We start from the raw sequence: 20,196 nt of genomic DNA on the forward strand, positions 1-20,196 counted from the left end.
TGGAAAAAATATATTTTTTTTACATCATTCAGACAGTAAAAGTCAAAGTTGATAAAGTTCATTGAATAATACTGCTGTTTTGAATTTTACTTTAAAGTTCAACTTTTTTAATGCTAGAAATACCATAAATTTAGAATCTTTTAAGGAAAGCAAGAATCGATACTGCAGTGTTGCCAGTCCAGAAATCCCCGAAATATTTGATAATAAAGCCATACTGGAAGCCTAAAAGTACCCATTATTTAGTTGCAGTAAAATAATGAATTGTAACTAAATTATATAAAACGTGATACTCGAAGCCTAAAATTCTTCAGAGGTCTTTGGCTCTACCATTCATTTCCTAATTTATTTTTTCAAACTTTTTTTTCTTGGATAAGTTTCTATCTATTATACGCAAGCAAAGGGAAATTTTTTGGATATCCAGGAAAATCTTGATATAAATACTTAAATTAATTGATATTCCTTAAATTGAATTCTTGGACAGTTGGGTGGAGAGAAAAAAATCATGCTAATCCATTAAAGGCAGGATAAAATTATCCTGAACGGGATATATAGGTTCCTCATAAGGTTTTTTTGATAATTCTTTAGTATTTTGTTAAAATTTGGATTAGCTTATTTGGATTTAACCCAATAGAGTGCGATAAAATTTCCCTGAACAAATTTCGGAAAAAAGGAAAAATGTGTTAGGTATACATACATTTTAGGTATACAATGGATTTAATATTTATTTGCCTGACTAGGTAGATCACTACTTATCAAGTGTGTCCTTATAGAGAAAATCCAAAATAACATATAAAAATATATGGATTGATTTGAACAGACTGTATACACTTCTATAAAAATCCATACTGGATTACCTTGTATAGATTAATAATTACAATGTGAACAATAAAAGAAAACAAACAAGTACATAATTATTTGCGGTCAGAAATTCCTAAAATCAGATGTACGTCAGAGGGCAATTTTATGGACTTTACCTTACGCGCATACCAGCAGCTCCATTATTTATATGCATTTAAAAGAACTGGTTCTCTAACAGGTTGATTTTGCTGAATATTTTGATTTTTTTTTGTTTAGGCTAGTTTGTTGGCATTAGTATACTTATAGAGATTGGTTGGATTTAGATATTTTAAAAAATAAAACTTTTTGCCCTAAAAATTGTCATAAGAGCTGGGGGCATTTGAGCAAAATTTTGAAATAGGAAATTGCACTTTTTCGAAGGGACAAAACGCTTTCATATCTTTGAAAGCAAGATAGCTAGCTAGATATGTGAAAATTGAAACGCGAATTGCTCTGATAAAATTATTATCAGAGCTGAAAATAAAATTTGAAAATAAAAAATATACTAAATTCTAGGTAGAAAATGCTCTTAAAACGAGATACTAAGAAGCTACAGATTTGCTTTTACACTCAGATTCTCTTAAAAAAATCATTGGACCAACGTTCTTTCCAAAAAAAAATTAAACTGAGAAAATTCATCTTGAAATGTGTGAAAAATGTTTTTCATGGAAGTTTGTAGGGATAAGGTGCTCATATCTCTAAAGTCAAGAAAATTGAATTGCAGGTTCTTCTGATAAATTCGTTTTTTTTTTCAAAAATATTTTTGCACTTTTTTTTTAATATAAGAATGTAGATATCTTTGATATCAAAATAAAAGCATTGGGACTTCCCCATTTCCTCCTCATTAACCTTAAAGCGTCTTAAAGCAAGATTCGCAACAGTAAGCCTAAATAAGTAAAAAAGCCAGTTATGTGCACACAGTGGGTCAACATGTTGCAGAAAATTGTCAAATATCAAAACACAGAAAAACTTAATACACTCTGGCTATTCTGCAATTATGAAGAATTTTAGTTCTGTGAGGAGCTACAAAGTTAAATTATTTAGATTTCAAGTTCAATCAAAATCCTGTTTCACGTTTAATATTCATTCATAAATTCAAGTTTTAATAATTTTGTTCTTTCTGTAACCTGTATGTGCTAATTTAAATATTCTTTTAAAGATCAAATTATTTGTTCAGGCTTGTATTTCTTGTATCCGACAACAACGCGAAATCTCCTATATAATGGTACATAAGTGGTACTTCTCTATCTCTTCTTCTTGTAGGATTAAGATTTGGTTCTGCCAAGTTCATCGACAGGTTACGCGGTAGATTTGACTCGGATTAGCAAACTAATATACTTTTTAGGTGAAGTTTAGTTTTTAAATTGTGGAAAAATGTTTAAATTTCGTAAGTAGAACTTTTTTTGAGAATTGATTTAATAGTAGTGTTTTTTTTTTAATTATTAACATCCAAAAAGAAGCTCTGTTGTCAGGTTTCCGGTGGTAGAATTGGTGTTTGGTGACTTATTTGAAGCTTTTGACTGTGTTTGTCATAAGATTTAGATTGAGTGAAATTTTGAAGATTTCTTGAAGTTCTGAGATTAAGTGGCATTTTAGGTAACGTTTTGCTATGTAATGTAAATCCGTTATTAGATACTAAAATAGTTTCAATTTGATTTTTTTTTCCAAAAAATTGGTCAAGAATCGATCTTTCATTTTTGAATACAAAAATTATTTGTGTCTCAAACAAATTAGAAAAACTCATCGGTTCACTTAATTATCTAAAGACTTATATCTAACTCTCTATAATATAGATATCTGCTTATATCAATTATTTTAATATCTGTGCTTATAATGCTCATTTACTTTATATATTTTTATATATCTACTACCTAATAGGAAAGAATAGGACATCTTTTGAAAATCTTAGACAAGGTCACTCGCTTCTCGCCTTGGAGTCCAAGCAAGGCATTGTTTTAATTTAAGACAACACAGGGTGACTCTGATAGGTAGGAAAATAATACTAGAAAAATATAGGAAGTGTTTCTAACTAGCTTATATTTTACATCCAATGTCTAATTTTATCTATCTTATCCTAGACTAGTACACAGAATAGTATAAGTATGTAGTATAACTAGAATAGTACACAGGGTAATTCATTAAGAATGGGCAATCTCTGAACTGGAGATACTACACACCAAAATATTGCGATTGAGCTAACATGTCTTATACAAATGTTGCAGGTTTACGAGATACAGGGTATTTAAAGTTGGAATTTTAATTTGAAATTTCTTAATAATTTGTGATTTTAAGCAGTATCGTCTTGAAAGTTATTTATTAAGCATTATTTATACAGGGTGTTAGTTACACCCTGTTACTTAGGTAAATTACAACATATCTTTTTTGCCTAATCAGTTATGGCGTTGATTGAATATTTGGTAACAAATATTCAATCAACGCAAACAGTTATGGCTAAAACGACCAGAAAATCTAAAAGGCAGTTCAATTCTGAATAAAAAAGGTACTCTTGCTTATTTCATGTAACTCTATCAGTTTTTAAGTTATTTGCATTTTAAACATGGTCATTTATTTTTGTTATTACATTGACTTTTTTTCAAGTAGGCTTGTGTCAGCACTTATCAGTTTTTTGTGTAAAGAAATTATATGACAATTTTACTGTCACTAAGTAAGAGTGTATTATATGTAGTAAAAATTCTAAAATAAGAAAATGCCACGTCATACTGAATATTCCAAGAGTGAAATGCGTGATATGATTTGCGTTTTTGCTCAGTCAAATTATCGTGGACTTGATGCACCCAGAAGGTATTTAGAATTATACCCAAATCGAAGACAACCCAATCACAAACTGTTCAGACGTATTTATACCCGCCTAGGCGAAACAGGGTGTTTTCGTCCTAAAACCTTAAATGGTGCTCCAAAAAATATCAACGTCGATGATGAAGAAGAGGTTTTAGCTCGTATTTCAGAAAATCGGTTAAGTACGGCAACAGGAGTAAGCCAATCGTCTATCTAGAGAATTTTAAAGAAAGAGAATCTCCGTCCATAACACTATACTCCTGTCCAAAATTTGCTACCTCAAGATTTACCAGTTCGCCCACAGTTTGCTCAATTTATGCTAGATAGACAATCCGAATACCAGGAATTTCTTAATGATTTTCTTTTCACCAATAAGGCGACGTTTACTAGACGAGGTGTTTTTAATTAAAAAAACAATCATTTGTGGGACTCGAAAATTCACATGATCTAAAGGAACGACATTTTCAGCATGAATTCAAGGTAAATATTTGGTGCGGTGTGATATCTGGTTTTTTTATTGGTCCTTTTGAACTTCCTCCTAATCTGAACGGGCTCCTCTATTTAAACTTCCTTGAACAACAGTTAAACCCACTACTAGAAGATGTATCACTAGCCATAAGGCATGTGGTTTATGCAAGTTTATGCAATATGTGCCACATTTTTCTCTGCCAGTACGGCGATACCTGAATGAGCATTTTCCTCAGCGGTGGATTTGTGGCGGTAAATTTGTTTGGCCACCTAGAAGTCCAAATTTAAACCCTCTAGACTTCTCAATATGGTCACACATGAAGGACATGGTTTACAAAGACACAATTAATTCCATCGAAGAATTACGACAGAAAATTCAAGCTGCTTATATAAATATTATTAAAAATAATCGTTATTTAATATTCAAAGATTTTTAAGAAGACGCCTTACAAAGTGTATTGAAGTGGAAGGCGGGCATTTTGAGCATTTACTTTAAAGTTTTCTTTTAATATTGTTACTGATTGTTATTTGTTGTCTTTACTGTTGTTACCCAGCATAGTAGTGATTTAAAAGAATAAATTGCTATTAAGCCAATGTAATAACGGTGGCTTAGCATTTTTTATGCTGAATGTTTAAAATGCAAATACAGTAGAGTCTCGATAACGTGAACGTCCCATAACGTGAACATCCCTAAACGTGAACAGCCTAATTGGTATTCAGCCTATTCTAAAACGTGAACGCCAAAAATATCTCGCCTCTATAAAGTGAACAAAAAATATTTATATCGTTTTACTGTTTTACCCGTACTCCGTAGGCATTAAGCGGCATTTCCTATGTTCCCTTTGTCGGCAACTTTAGTACTAACTTAGTGCTTTTGCATATCGCCGCGAAATTGTATATCTTGTTTGTACATGTTTGGAAGAGATATGAAATTTGCGTCTTATTCAGTGTTTGTTCGCCGATCAATACGAAACAAGCATGATGTCTACTAAGAAAGTAAATAATTTAACTCTGGAAAAAAAAGCCCAACTCTTGTCCGATGTTAGTAGAGGTTGCGGAGTTACCTTTTTAGCAAAAAAATATGAAATAGCCAAATCCACGGTGTGTGCAATTAAGAAGAAAAAAGACCAAATTACTTCAACAGTTGCCTTGACTTTTTCTGGACCAGGTAAACGAAAATCTCTTAGACCTTCTGAACATCCATTAATGGAAAAAGCTTTGTATAAGTGGTTTTTGCGACAACGAGAGAGGAATGCACCAATAAGAGGTTTAATTTTAAAAGAGAAAGCCAAATATTTTCACAAAAAACTGTACGACAAAAATTCCACTTTTTCTGCGAGCTCGGGGTGGTTGCAAAAGTTCAAGAAAAGATTTGGCATACGCTTCCTAACAATAACTGGTGAAAAACTATCTTCTCAGCCCGAGCTGGTTTCACCATTCTTACGTAAACTTGAAGAAAAAATCAAGGACCTAAACTTAGACTATAACCAAGTGTACAACGCCGATGAAACCGGCTTATACTGGAAGTTTTTACCCGGAAAGACTTACGTATCCAGTGAAGAAAAAACTGCCCCTGGAAGAAAATCAGCCAAAGAAAGAATAACGTTTCTAGCATGTACAAATGCGACTGGACTACATAAATTGACACTACTTTGGTAATAGGGAAAGCTAAAAAACCACGAAGTTTTAAGAACTCTTACATTCCTGTACACTACAAAAACTCACAATCTGCATGGATGACAGCCGGAATTTTTAAGGAATGGTTCAAAGAAATTTTTGTTCCTGAGGTAAATTTCCTGCCATAGCTATACATTTCAAAATTAAAAGTTTGTTTTAATTTTAGGTGAGAAAGTTTCTTAAGGTCTTCCAGAGAAAGCACTTCTTTTATTGGATAATGCCCCCAGTCATCCTGCAGTAGAGGAACTTTTATCTGATGATGGACTAATTCAAATTATGTATATGCCTCCCAATATGACATCCTTAATTCAACCTATGTACCAAAACGTTATTAGGTTGACTAAACTGCATTATCGCTCCATGTTTTTGGCAATGGTTGTAGCTAATAAATCTAAGGACATGAATGTCATTATCAAACAATACAACCTCAGGGATGCTATTTTAAACTTATCACGAGCATGGAATAAATTAGAACCAGCAACCATTAAAAAGTGCTGGAAAAATATTTTCGAAAGCCAAAGCAATGATGATCGTGAAGACACAATATCCTTGGCAACTTTTCGTCAAGAATTGCTAAGCCTGAATAGCATTGTAGAGACTAACCTCAATTTATTAGAAGAAATTGATCCAGGGCAAGACTTCGAAAGTGGAGATATCGAAGAATGAAATGAAGATGACTTCGTTGAACATGATGAGAATTGTACTGCAGTATCTAATAAAGATTCAGAAACAGAACAGGATCAAGATCCAGAGGTTTCTCAGGCTATGGATAAAGTCACTCACGTTGAGGCAGTTCGTATATTTAACAGAGGTCTAGAATGGGCGGAGCAAAACAATGCCGACTTCGAGGATATTCAGTCTTTACACAAATTACGTGAATGTGCAACTATTCTTTCAAACAAACAACGTATTAAATATAATCAATGTATATTATACTTACTTACATACATTTATGTACTTACCTATAAAGTAAATATTTTTTTCTTTATACCATGTATAAACATACACATATACATTTTTAACTATGTATTACTAACTGTATAACATGTTTTTGTTTGATTTTCCAATAAAATATATATTCAAAGTACATATACGTGTTAGTTTATCATGCTATTAATTTTATCCAGTAACATGAACTCCTCGAAAACATGAACACAGTCATCCCTAATTAGTTCACGTTATCGAGACTCTACTGTAACTTAAAAACTGATAAAGTTATACAAAATAAACAAGAGTACTTTTTTATTCAAAATTAAACTGCCTTTTAGATATTCTGGTCGTTTTAGCCACAACTGATTACGCAAAAAAGGTATGTTGTAATTTACCTAAGTAACGGGGTGTAACTAACGCCTTGTATAAATAATGCTAAATTCACCACAAAAGTTCGTAATTTTTATGTCAAAACACATAAAGCCACCAATTTTCAAGACGACTGCTTAAAATCATAAAATTATTAAGAAATTTCAAATTAAAATTCCAACTTTAAATTCCCTGTATCTCGTAAACCTGCAACATTTGTATAAGACATGCTAAGCTCAATCGCAATAATTTTGGTGTGTACTATCTCCAGTTCAGAGATTGCCCATTCTTAAGGAATCACCCTGTATACTATTATAATTTTACTATCCATTATAAGTCTAGTTTTTATGTGAATTATATTTTATTTTTACATAGCTTTAAAAATTTAACAAAAATTGCTTCTAGTTTTTTATTTGTGGTAACTTCTACCATAAGGGTTGCGTGGCCCATTGGAAGTAAGGATAGTTTTCCAAGTTCCATGTTTAAAAACTGAATGGCTTAGGAATTGTTTTTACAAGCAAAAAGTCTATGATTCAGATCATCAATTGACTGATTATCACAATCGCAAATTTCTGTGTCTTTCATGTTCATTTTATATAGGTATTGATTGAAATTATCGTGTCCTACCAAAAATCTAAAATAGGATATTGACAAGTAGCTTGGAAAATTATGGCTAAGGACTAAAGTGTTTTTGTCCAGCCTTTTTCTAATTGAAGTATAGGTATTTAAGTTTTTTTTTTAATTTTGTGATTTATTTAAAGTCTTTGACTGTGTCAACCAGTACAAGATTTTATTATTATATATTAAAAGATATTAATTTTGGTGAAAGGTATTTTTTTCTTAGTCTAATTTAAGGGATTATTTTTAAAAGTTCTAGTCCGTTATTAAAATCAAAATTTTAATTTTTTTTAATGTTTGCTAGAAGCTCTTTGTCAAGTTTTCATCTACCTAAAATGTTTTAATTAAATATTTAATTCTTAGTTTTTATTGCAAATTGCTTTTTAATTCAAATTCAAAAAACTTGAATTTTTTAAAATTTACTTACGCTTCAAAAATCTCATGATTTAAAAAAAAAATCTTTTTTTGAAACAGCCATAAGATACTGATTAGAATTGTTAAGACATATGAGGTCAACTACCATTTTACGTAAATTAAAAACTAATATTATAATATCTTTATATTTAGCAAATATGCTTCATATAAATTACAGTGGATTTAAATAATAAATACAATATTGATGTACCTATAAGTAATAAAAAATTAATTTAAAATACAAAAGTAAAAAAACACTTATGGTAAATAAACTAGAATTTTAAAATTGAATTTGGTTTTTTCACAAAAGTTGGTCAAAAATTTAAGTTTTGTATTTTGTGACTTATCTGAAGCCTTTGACCGTGTCAGTCATAAGATTCTTAGTGAAATTGTTAAAACAAATGGGATCAACTTTGTTGACTTTAAACTTATCTGTTCCATTATTAAATTCTAAATAACAGTATCTAAAAGTTAGAATATTTTCTAACAAAAATATAAAAAATTTTGTCAATAAACTAAATTCCTGCTCAAGGTGTAATATTCAAAACACAACTTATTCCTCTAATGAAAAATTTAACAATTTTCTTAACAAGATTAATTATAGTTTTAGAGTGTCATTTCCCTACAAAAGATTTACTAACAAAAACGTAAACCCCAGCAATAAGAGTATCCCGCAAAAATAAAAGATGTCTTTCGTATCTTGCAAAGTTGACTGAAAATAGAAATTTTCTCCTATATGTTAAGAAATATAAGGCAATTTTAAAAATCTGTTATATTGACAGCCAAAAATAAATTTTATTGAAATGAAATATTGAATTCAAAAAACTCTAAACGTAAAACTTGGACCATTGTAAATAACATTGCTGGTCAAAAAGTTAAATCAAATAAAACCCTAGAAGTCAAATTTGATAATGTGGTATTATCAGACACTGGAATAATTGCTGAAAAACTTAACGACCCCTGTCTACTGTCAGTTTTTTCTAAAATACTGAAGACCTTGGCCAAGACTCGCCTTACTGAATTTTTAAATAGGAATACAATAATAACACCTTCACAATTTGGATTCAGAGCCAACACAAGCACTAAACAATTGACTGTAGCAGTGTATTGCGACCTTGTCAAAGCATTTGATTCTGTTAATTATCAAATGCTTTTGGAAAAACTTAACATATATGGCTACAGGGGTGCTGCCCTGGTCCGGTTTGCATCATATCTGTAGAACACGCAGCAGTGTGTGTGCGTTAGAGACCCTTGCGGAACTGAGGTGTCCTCTGGATTTAAGATCATTAGGAATGGGGTTCCTCAAGGTTCTGTATTGGGTCCCCTCCTGTTTATAGAGAGATATATATATTAATGACCTAGCTGCTCTAAACCTCAAAGGCAAGCTAATCCTTTTTGCAGACGACCCTTCTCTATCTTGGTCAGGGCAGGATCCATCTCTTCTGCAGAGCGTTATAAACGAGGACTTGCACAAAATAAAATGCTGGTTTGATGAAAACAGGTTAGCTTTAAATACTTCTAAAACTAAATTTATGGTTTTTCCAAACACACTCTCTCCTAGAATATCCTTACAAATTCACAATAGTTTGGTTCAGAGAGTGGGTGAGTATATATTATCCTGGGACTAATGATTGACCAAAACTTAAAGTGGGATGTTCATATTAACAAGCTATTAAATAGTCTATCATCAGTTATTTACGCAATAAGAACAATAGCTATGGAAATTAATAACCCAGGCATCTCAAAAGAAGTATATCATGCCCTTTTTCAATCTCACCTAAGGTATGGCATCTTGTTCTTTGGTTACTGTACTGCTACTAAGTTACATTCTGTTTCTTCTGCAGAAGAGAGCTGTTAGGGTCTTATCATGTACAGACTATAGGGACCACTGTAAGCCTCTGTTTCAACACTACAAAATACTAACTCTATGTGATCTTATTTTGTTTGAACTATTTCGTCACTGTCATTCTAATACCTTCCAACAAAGGGCTAATATACATAATTACCAACCACGTTCTAGACAAAACCTTCAGGTACCTCAGTCTCCGAGCACTTTAAGTAGAAATACTATTTTCCACTATGGAAAGCTCATGTAGAATTTATTGCCTTTAAGGATTCGCAACTTGAATAGACGAAAATTTGATATTGTCATTAAAAAAGTTTTATTGAGATCTGCTAATTATTCTTTCACAGAATTTCTTGACCTATGTTGCAGCACCTTAATGACTTGTAATTTGTGTGCATATATGTCTAGGTTAATCTTATATTATTTCTACTGTACCTCTAAGTACCCTTTGTAATTGTTTGTCATATGTTTATTGTAAATTTAGGAATTCTTTGTAAATTGTACAGCAAAAAAAGTACAGCTTTTCAATAAACTTTTGACTTGACTTGACTTGTCAAAAAATTTGATTTTTTTTAAATTTTAACTTTTTAAAAATTGAGCTTTTTTCAATAACACTAAGTATACTTTTAAATTAATTGAAAAAACGTAGGCAGAAAATAGTATCAATTTCATGAATCCCATCGATGGTACAAAAAATATGGCTTTACACCATGGAAAAACTTTTCTTCTCAATTTCCTAAATGTTATCAATTTCCTAGCAATTAATGAAACACTTTTTAAATCTACAGTTTGCCTAATCTAAATCCTTGCCTTGTATTTACTCTATCAATCAACTTAACTAGACCTAAGGTTATAAAAAAATCTAGTAAGATAAGTAATTTGCATCAATAACAGTAAACGCAGTAACTTAAATTCATATTACTCAAAATATTTGTTAACTTGGTGAGGTCGAATTTTTTTCATATCTAAAAAAAAACATAAATTTCGATTCAATTTTATTTATTTCATAGTAGAAGATAGTGAACGAGGTTCTTTACGATGCTTAGTAAGTAAATCTTAAAATTAAATGGGAAAATTTAATAATTATTTATTTAAGGTGTATTCCAGGCTCTTGATCAAATTATCTTCAAACGCCTAAAAGAATATTAAGATGATTGTTCCAGGCATTAAATGCCTTTATGATATAAGTCTTGAGACCGAGAATTCGCGTATCTATTTAGTTTACTTTGAAATTTCCTTGTAATGTCTGGAAGATGAGTACTTAAAGGGTTATTCCAGGCATATGAAATTTGTTTACTGGAACAGAATTTTATTTTTGAGTTGCCCCAGCCATTTTGAAGCTTTCCAGTTGACTTAAATCCTTAAGTTGACTTAAATGCCTGGAATAGGATTTTCAAATTACTTTAGATAGTCTAGAATTTAAAAACAAAGCTCTTAACTCAGTAAGATTCCCTTGAAATGCCTAGAATATGTGTATTAAAAGGATTATTCCGGCAAATTTTTTTCCTGCTAGAGGAATTTATTTTTGAGTTCCCTCAGGAATTTTGAAGCCTTTTGTGTCTAAAAATTTTTTTTAATTAGAAAAAAACATTTTTCTCGTAAATTTTCCAACAAAAACTTTCAAGACCTTGTCTCTATTTACGGAGTTTTCTTTAATTTTTCTGTTAATTTTCTGCAACTCAGTTTTTAGTACTCTACTAAAATCATTATTATAATGTCCCTATTCCGAGTAATAGCAAAAAAACTCCAATATAATAATCAATAATTAATTTTTTTCTTAAATTTTATTATTACATTCATGTACTATAGCAATCTTCAATAACTCAAAGCGAAACTTTTGAGTGTTGTTAATAAATTGGTGGATGCGCCAGGCAATTTTTAAATTTGAAATATCTCAAAAGCTATGAGATGTAATGAAGAATTTTTTTCAATAAATTGTAGTTGGACTCTTTATTTAGAACTTAGGATATATTACTTAACTTTAAATTCTATATTACTCAATTATTATTAAATTCCTTTAAACATAGTAGCAAAAACCCCCGTATAACAAGTAGCTATCAGCTTTGGTATGTATTCTTAATAAATTGGTGGATGCAATATTTTTCCCCTATTTTAATATTTAGAATGCTGAAAAACAAGATTTAAGAGTGTTCCAGGCATTTGACCTTGCTTGTGTTATTAATAGAATGGTGAATGCGTCAGACAATTTTTAAATTTTAAATAACTCTAATACTATGACAGATGTTTGTTTTTAATAAATTATGGTTGGATTCTTTATCTAGAAGTTGATTAAGGACTATTCTTTGATTTAAACTGACTTAAGTGCCTGAAATAATATTCTAAACGTACCGTAACATGGGGATACTTTGATCCATTTTTTTCTACATTTGGGATTCTAGCTACTCTAATATGGTTTTACAGTAATTAAAAATAACCTTAGCAATCGGTTTTATTTGATAAACATCCTACAAATAAATAAACTTTGAAAAACTACATATTTTCGAGAAAAAAATAAAGAATCATGTGATCAAAGATATACTTAAGTTGGGGATACTTTGATCATCAATTTATTTTCTATGGATTTGTAAAGTAACCCCTTTTAAAAAGTGCCTTGAATTAAAAAAATGTTTTTAAATTGTAGATTTAGACTATACAAAAAACCAAAAACCTAAAATAAGACCATTTTATTGATAAAAATAGTTTACTTATATATATTTATAAAAATATATTTAGCAGTTACATATTATTGAGCAAAAACCGTGTCAGAAGTATTATCATTCATTCGAAAACATAAACAAAAGAAAATACCACTTCGAAAATACATTAAAAAAATATTATCTAAACTTCAACGACAGGAATGCTGGAGGAAAATTCATAATAAACATTCAGATCTTCGTCTAATTTTTCTGTGGGATTGGATTGAACTGCAATAATATCCTCATTTCTGGTCACAGAAACATCATCCGGCACGAGTTTAAATTTGGTTTTGTTTGTACTAATAGCTTTAAGACCGGTAACTAAAATCTCGGGATCTATTTCAGTAATCTTACATAGATATTTGTAAGTTTTTTTGCCTCTCTGCGAAGAAAATTTTGTCAAAATATATTGGCCAACTTCATATATATCAAGCTTTTCTGAACGTAAAGGCTGTTCTGAACTTTTATTGATTTCCTGTCGAAGCTCCAACAAGTTCATATCGTCTTCGCTGTCAGAAATATATCCAAGACTGTTGTAGGAAAACTATATCCAGGTGTAATGTTATATTCCTGAGCTTTTACTGATGCCGTAGATATACTACAACCAGGTGCAACAGCTAACCGTTTTTTCTTCCTTTTTGGTTGATTCGGACCGCCAAATCGCTGCTCCTTTAACATTGTAGTAAGGGCGCTTTCTATGTCAGCAGTAGGATCTATGGCATCGGTATCCTGGGGTAATTTTTTAAAAACTTGTTCTCGGTCTAGAGGGTAAATACCAGAAGCACTAAATGAACTTATTAAATTACGTTTGATCGCTGATTTTATTAAAGTATCAGACTTCTGTCGTGGAAGTCTTGCATCCATGTAGTTCAATGTCTTATTTAAAAGTTTAGCAAATGTGTCCTTAGGAACCGTTGAGTCTTAAATTTTGCAACTTCCATTCTGAAAGTATAGCTCTCCAGAATTCTTTTAATGGCCTGAAAAAAACCGACGTCAAGTGGTTGACAAAGATGAGTCGAATTTGGAACCAAACAGATGAAATCAATTTCATTTTCTGCACACAACTTCGTAACTTCGGGATCCATATGGGAAGATAGGTTATCGCCAATTAAAGCCTTACGCCCATCTAAACGTTTTGCATGGGGAAGAAAACTGCTTAAAAACCAATCACGAAATGTTGCCCCATCTAACCATCCACTTGGTGTTTGGTTAAATCTAGTCCCTAGACTGCAACATGGCTTGTCACAACACGGGAGTCCTTTTGGGCCACCCTCTTTCAAGGAGTCATATAAATGTAGACTTTTAAAAATCACGTATCGAGGTAATAGAGTCCCATCAGCGGACCCACATATCATAACGGTAGTGCAACTTTTTGAGTGGTTCATAACCTTCTCAGGGTATTTTACGTCACGCCTACAAACACCACGTTTTTTCCCTGGATCATCGGAAAGATTCGATTCGTCATAATTAAATATATTTACACTGGAAAGATCTCTTATTACCACTTCTAGATTATCATAAAATATATTTAAAGTTTCTTTGGACACCGCAGCCCTCGCCCTTTTTATGTTAGTAGCTAATCTTTGCCCGTAAGAGTCTTTGTGCCTGTTTAGAAGACTATATGTCCAATCAACACCAGGAATATTGTTTTTAAATTGATTAACAACATCACCCTTTTGGTCTATAGGTAATACTTGGCCAGCATCCTTATGTCCATGAGACTTAATGGAAATCCCCAGTCTGCACATTTTGAAGCCGCCTTCAGTATTGCTATTTCCTCGTGTTTGGTAAAAATAGTGGGACGACCTAGTTTACTAATATGTTTTCCCTTGTACTTATTATAGAGAGTTCCAAAAGGAATATTAAATTGCTTTGAAGCTTCTCGTATTGAGCATATACCATCCACCACTACTTTCAATGCATGCTCCAGCTTTTCAGGGGTGTAATTTATATAATGTCTGCTCCCCAGCACCCTTTTATGCTCGCAAGGCATTTCTGGAAAGAAAAAAAAATAATTTAATAATTTATGGAAAGATAATTATAATATATGTTAATGGGGCAACTTTGATCAAGCGATCAATGATACCCCATAGCCCGATCAAAGTTACCCCGTGGAACACACATGGTTCTATAAATAACCCTTAACTTAAATTTCGCTAAAATCTTTTTGAAATCTTCTAAGTAATACACATTAAAGTTAATACAAGAAAGAACATAATGGTAATATATGTACTTACCTTTATAGCCTTGAAGTTTGCTGACTTACCAAAACAGAGCAAACCACGTGTAGACTTTATGATAATAATTTTTAACATCGATGCACAATTACGGCGGTCTGCGACTCTCAACTAACTGGCTTACTAATGAACCAAGCAGATGTCCAGTTTCATTGTCGTTCTGTGGGTAATGGTGGGGGTATGACGGCGCAACTATTTTAGGAAGTTTTGATCAAAGTTTGACTCGTATTTAAAGTATCCCCATGTTACGGTACATTAGATTGTCTAGAACTTAAAAATAATGTTTTAAATTCAGTAAAAGTTTTTTTCTGATAATAAAAATTTATTTTTAATATCTCTCAGGCATTTTGAAGCCTTTTTTTGATTAAACATTTTAGGTTAATTTTAAGAAGCAGTTTTTCTGTTTAGAAATCAAGTAATTTTTTCCCTTATTTAGCCATTGAAGAACTTTTCGAATGAAGAATTTTTTCTCGTAAATTTTCAAAGAAAAACTTTTAAAATTTTTTCCTTAGACGGAATTTGCTTTAATGTTTTTTTTTCCAATTATTAAAAAATAGGATTATTCTAGGCTCTTAAACTTGTATTGTGAATAAATTGGTAAATGCACCGGAAAAATTTTAAATTTCGATTTATGACTGATATTAAGAGAATTTTTTCAATTAATTAAATTTGGACTGTTTATCAACAACTTAATTTGTATTATTAAGCTCTCAGTTCCATATTAGTCAATCATAGTTGAGTTACTTTGCATTTAACAGCAAAAACTCCCGTATAATAGTAGTTATTAACGTTGATTTGTACTCTTGATAAAATGGTGGATGGAATTTTTATTTTTTTTACTTATATAAAATTAAGAATTTTGAAAAAAATAATTTAAAGAATTATTCCAGGCACTTACTCTGATAACTCAAATGGAATGAGAGCCTGAATTTATTCTATAATTTTTTTTTCATCTAAATTAATTATTCTAATTTTTGTTTTCAATATTTACAAGCACCTTTACCCACTCGAAGTTTTTTTATTCAGAAAAACCTCTTAATGCTTAAGCACAAATTAAGTGGACTTTTTTTTTGCAATAAACCAAACATAACAAAAATTATTCATCTTGTATTAAAAAAACTCTGTACCAAATCTATTGAAAACGTTTCACTCCATACAATAATTCCCATAGCACCTATAATGGTCATGGTACTCATTGTCAAGGTAAGAACTTTCAACAAAGTTTTTTTTGTATCTGTGCGCAGAAAGTAAGTGAAAGAGCAACTTGGTAAAGAGTTTCTCCCGATTAAAAAAAAAATTGAAAAAAACAATGATGGGATCAAAAACCTTATTTTACCATTGGATTCATTGAAAAAAATTGTCTAAAAATGAGTACCATCTTCATGGGTTTTTGCTAATTTTCGAACCAGTTTTTTCCATTTTAGGAATCCCTTCAAGGTACCAAGAATCTACGAAGAGCACGGTAAAAGATCTTTTAATGGTATTTTGAAAATGTTTAAGTTTTTTTATTGACTTAATCAAAAAACACATTGTACTCTTGAGTTAAATGGAAAAAAAAATCTTAAAAACATGTCACATCCGTGCATCTATATAAATTTCCAAGAAAGCTTTCATATTTCTGAAAATTCCTTTGAGGAAATCACTCGACTAACTGGAAAAAAAGCCCAAAAAGAGAACCAAATTTTGCCTTCAATTTTTTTAATAATAACTTCTTTGTTTCCAGATGGTATCCATAGACTCCCATTATCCATAGTGTTCTTTGGACTATTCATTTCCTCACTAGTATATCTTCCCTCGGACTTCCTTTTTGACATGAGACTCCGAATGATTCCTGGTAAGTTGAGTTACCAAAACCACAATTTATCTGCAGAACCTGAGATAAGGAATTTTCTTAGGTACACCCCCTTATAGTTTTTGGGCAGACTCCCCAGACAATATAATAGCAAAAGTATACATCTTTAATATAACTAATTCCGAAAGATTTCTCGACGGTCGAGATGATTATATACAATTGCAGGAAATTGGTCCGATTACTTATAGGTAAGTTGAATATTAACAATGGAGAGGTTTTTAAGAATTCAATTATTTTTAAGGGAAAAGTTTACACATAGCAACATAGTGTTTAACGAAAATAGCACCTTAACCTACACGATTACCAGAAATCTCATTTACTTGCCAGAAAGAAACACTGTTGATCTTAATGAGACTATTGTAGCGCCTAATTTGGCAATGTTGGTAAGACTTATCATTTAACCGTTGATCATTCAATAATGAGAATATTTTTAAGCGGGTCCGGACGATAAATTTCTTAATAATTTTCACTTTTCATGTGACTATTTTCACGAAATAATTAAAATATTATTAAAAGAGCTCTAGTGGGAGAAAGTTTGTTTCCTTGTAAATAATCTTATATTAGAACGTTTCTTGTACCTCAAAAATTGTTTGAGTTAAAGACGATTTTGTTAACTGAAGTACCAAAGAGATGTTTTTCAAACTTTTTAAAATATCGAGATATTTATTTATTAGGGGACACTTTTGGGCATAACTTCGGAGCTAACTTGAAAATATTTCCATAATGTCTTCACATTAATGTAAAGGAGGTCCTGAAGATGGACTTGAGGGTAAAAACGTGATTCTGGGTTAAGGATTTAAGGCAGTTTTCGCTGGAGCAAACTTTCACTTTTCTTGAAAATATTTACTGGAGAAGTCGTCTGGCAGTCCTAAGATAATTTCGTTGTCTTTTAAACAGTAATTTTTAACTAAAAAGATTCTAATTTAAAAGTGTACCTTAGTTTGTTTAGTGTACATAATCCATCTGGCTTCTATATACATAAATCGTGAGTACCAACTTTAACCACTTGATAATTCACAATTATGTGTGTATCACACGGTTTATAAATTCCGCTAATTACTACTAAAAGTATACAAGGGCTATTCGGTATGGATGGAAATGTAACCAACCAAAATCTATATGCATTGATGCAAGACTAAATTAAGCAAAACGAAGTTTTCCAACAGGAATCGCGGGAGAGTAAGGAATAAATTAGAAATTATAAGGTAGGTCTTGTAGAGGAAATAAATAAATTAAAGCAAGAAAATGCCTCATTAAAAGAAAAAAATTATTAACTTAAAGCAAAAGTGCTTCAGAGAAAAAATGAACACTCTAAGTCTCAAAATATCTTTTTAATTAATCAGGTAACATGTTTCGCTAATGAATCATCATCAGACCTACAATAAATAGAAAAACACACGTAACTACAATAAAACCTTACACTAAAACAAAATCAAATATTAAAAATGAGTTAAAATTACCTTATAGCTAGATGACCTGCTAAGTACTGACAAATAAAATTTAAATCTAAGAAGACCTACATATTTTGTAATAAAAACAATAACACGGCACAAAAATTCAACAAAAAATATAAAAAATATAAAAAGGGAAGAAACGTGACAGGTGTAGTATTTGAACCCACGCTCTAAAGTTGATCTCGGTGAAACACCAGACCGTTAACCAGTCGGCCAGCCTTGCTTATGAATATTAGAGTCAAAGGCATATATGCTTATCGTGAGCAGAAACAAGAGGTTAGGTAAGATTATTAAAGATAAGTCCTGGCTCAAAGGTGAAAACATCATTAACGCATGTCAAATTTGGACTCTTTTTAGCTTTGGTGATTTCCATTTTCTCCAAGAGATCCAACTTTCTACCCTAAGGGCACTCGTGAACAATGGAAACATTTTCAGGGACGGAAAAACTATGACCCGTTGATAATAAATGGTTAGCAAATTCTGACTTACTTTCTGTGGTGCTGGTGTCCCTGAACTTATTAACGAGGCTTAGGTGTTCCTGTACCCTTGTAGATACTCTCCTTCCTGATTGTCCCACATAAACAGCAGGGCAATCCTTACAATTAAGACAATATACACCCGATTTAGATAGAGGATCACTTTTATCCAACGTCTTTACTAAGTTCTTTCTTAGCGAGTTAATCGTTTTGAAAGCTATGGAAAGGCTGAAAGGCTTACAAAATTTTGCAAGTTGTTGAGAAATGCCGCTGAAATAACTAAGGCATCTAAAATTATTATTGTTGGTGATGTTGTTCGGTGGGTGGACGATGTGATAGGACATTTTATATTTATTATAAAATTTGTAATATAATTTATTCAAGCTGTAAAGTGAGAAATTATTGTTTACAGCAATTATTTTTATAATATTATGTTCTTTTTGAAAAGCGTCTTTGGACAGAGGTAATTTAAATAACGTAAAATAACGGTAATTTAAAAACGGTAGAACATTGAATTAAAGGCTGCATATTTGTGTTGATAAGGGGAATTGGAGTTAAATTAGATTATATTATCTGTTGCAGAAGGTTTGCGATATACTTCAAAAGAAATACTGTTATTATTTCGGTATAAAAGAAGATCTAAAAAGGGTAATTTTCCGTTTGTCTCTCTTTTCAGCGTAAAAGAGATCTGATTATGAAGGGAGTTAATAAATAACAAGAAATCCAATAAATCATTCTCGTCACCAACCCACAACACGCACACATCGTCCACGTACCTTTTATAATTATACCAATTTATAATAAATAGCTCTCAAAAAGCCCGCAAAACGACTTTTCATGATTTTCTCCTCCAAGTGACTCATGAAGACCTCGCTCAAAAATGGTGAAAGACAAGAACCCATGGCGAGACCAGATTTTTGCCTAAAGAATTGATCATTAAATTTGAAGAAATTCTGTTCCAAAACTACTGATAAAAGGTGGATAAGATTCTCTACCACCAGTTTTGGCAAAGTACTATTATTGTTTAGCAGGATCTCAACCAATGTTAAACAATCTGACGAGGGTATGCTAGGGAACAAGTTCTTTACATCTAAGGAAAGCAAAATGGTATTGTTTGGAACATCTATTTGCTTTAGATAATTGGCAAATTCAATTGAGTTTTTAATGGAGAATTCGTTCCGAAAACCAGTTACTTCTCTTAAAGTATTGTTAAGCCAAGAGGATAGTTTGTAGCAAGGAGAGTTTATGAGGGAAACTACTGATCTTATCGGGTTCCCCTTCTTATGAATCTTAGGTAAGCCATAGAGCACAGGAGTACGTGGGTTCATAGGGTATAGGTTAGATTTAGTGGTGTTAAAGTATTACAGAGTTATAAGACATCGATCTAGAGAATTCTTAAGTTTTGAGAAAAAACTAATTATTGGATCCCTAGTAATAGCCACGAAGTCGTCAGTCGATAGAAATTTCGTCACTTTAGCCACATAGTCGAGTCTATTCATGACTACCAAACAAGAGCCTTTGTCTGC

At 31.6% G+C, this 20,196-nt stretch overlaps 1 protein-coding gene across 2 annotated transcripts in view; it reads left to right on the forward strand.

Annotated features, from left to right (window-relative positions):
* Positions 1-2,121: 2,121 nt before the first annotated feature.
* Positions 2,122-20,196, forward strand: part of LOC126747221 (lysosome membrane protein 2-like) — a 28,894-nt gene continuing 10,819 nt past the window's right edge. Inside the window, exons 1-4 of one of the 2 annotated variants that reach the window (XM_050455732.1) lie at positions 2,122-2,224; positions 16,612-16,722; positions 16,784-16,928; positions 16,982-17,123. In XM_050455732.1, coding sequence (XP_050311689.1) covers positions 2,212-2,224; positions 16,612-16,722; positions 16,784-16,928; positions 16,982-17,123 — 411 coding nt within the window. In that variant the 5' untranslated portion in view covers positions 2,122-2,211. Of the gene's footprint in view, positions 2,225-10,844; positions 11,001-16,611; positions 16,723-16,783; positions 16,929-16,981; positions 17,124-20,196 lie in introns of those variants that run through there. The other variant, XM_050455738.1, reaches the window with a different exon arrangement.

Source organism: Anthonomus grandis, chromosome 2 (assembly GCF_022605725.1).
Source record: "Anthonomus grandis grandis chromosome 2, icAntGran1.3, whole genome shotgun sequence".
In the NCBI taxonomy this organism is placed as follows: domain Eukaryota; kingdom Metazoa; phylum Arthropoda; class Insecta; order Coleoptera; family Curculionidae; genus Anthonomus; species Anthonomus grandis.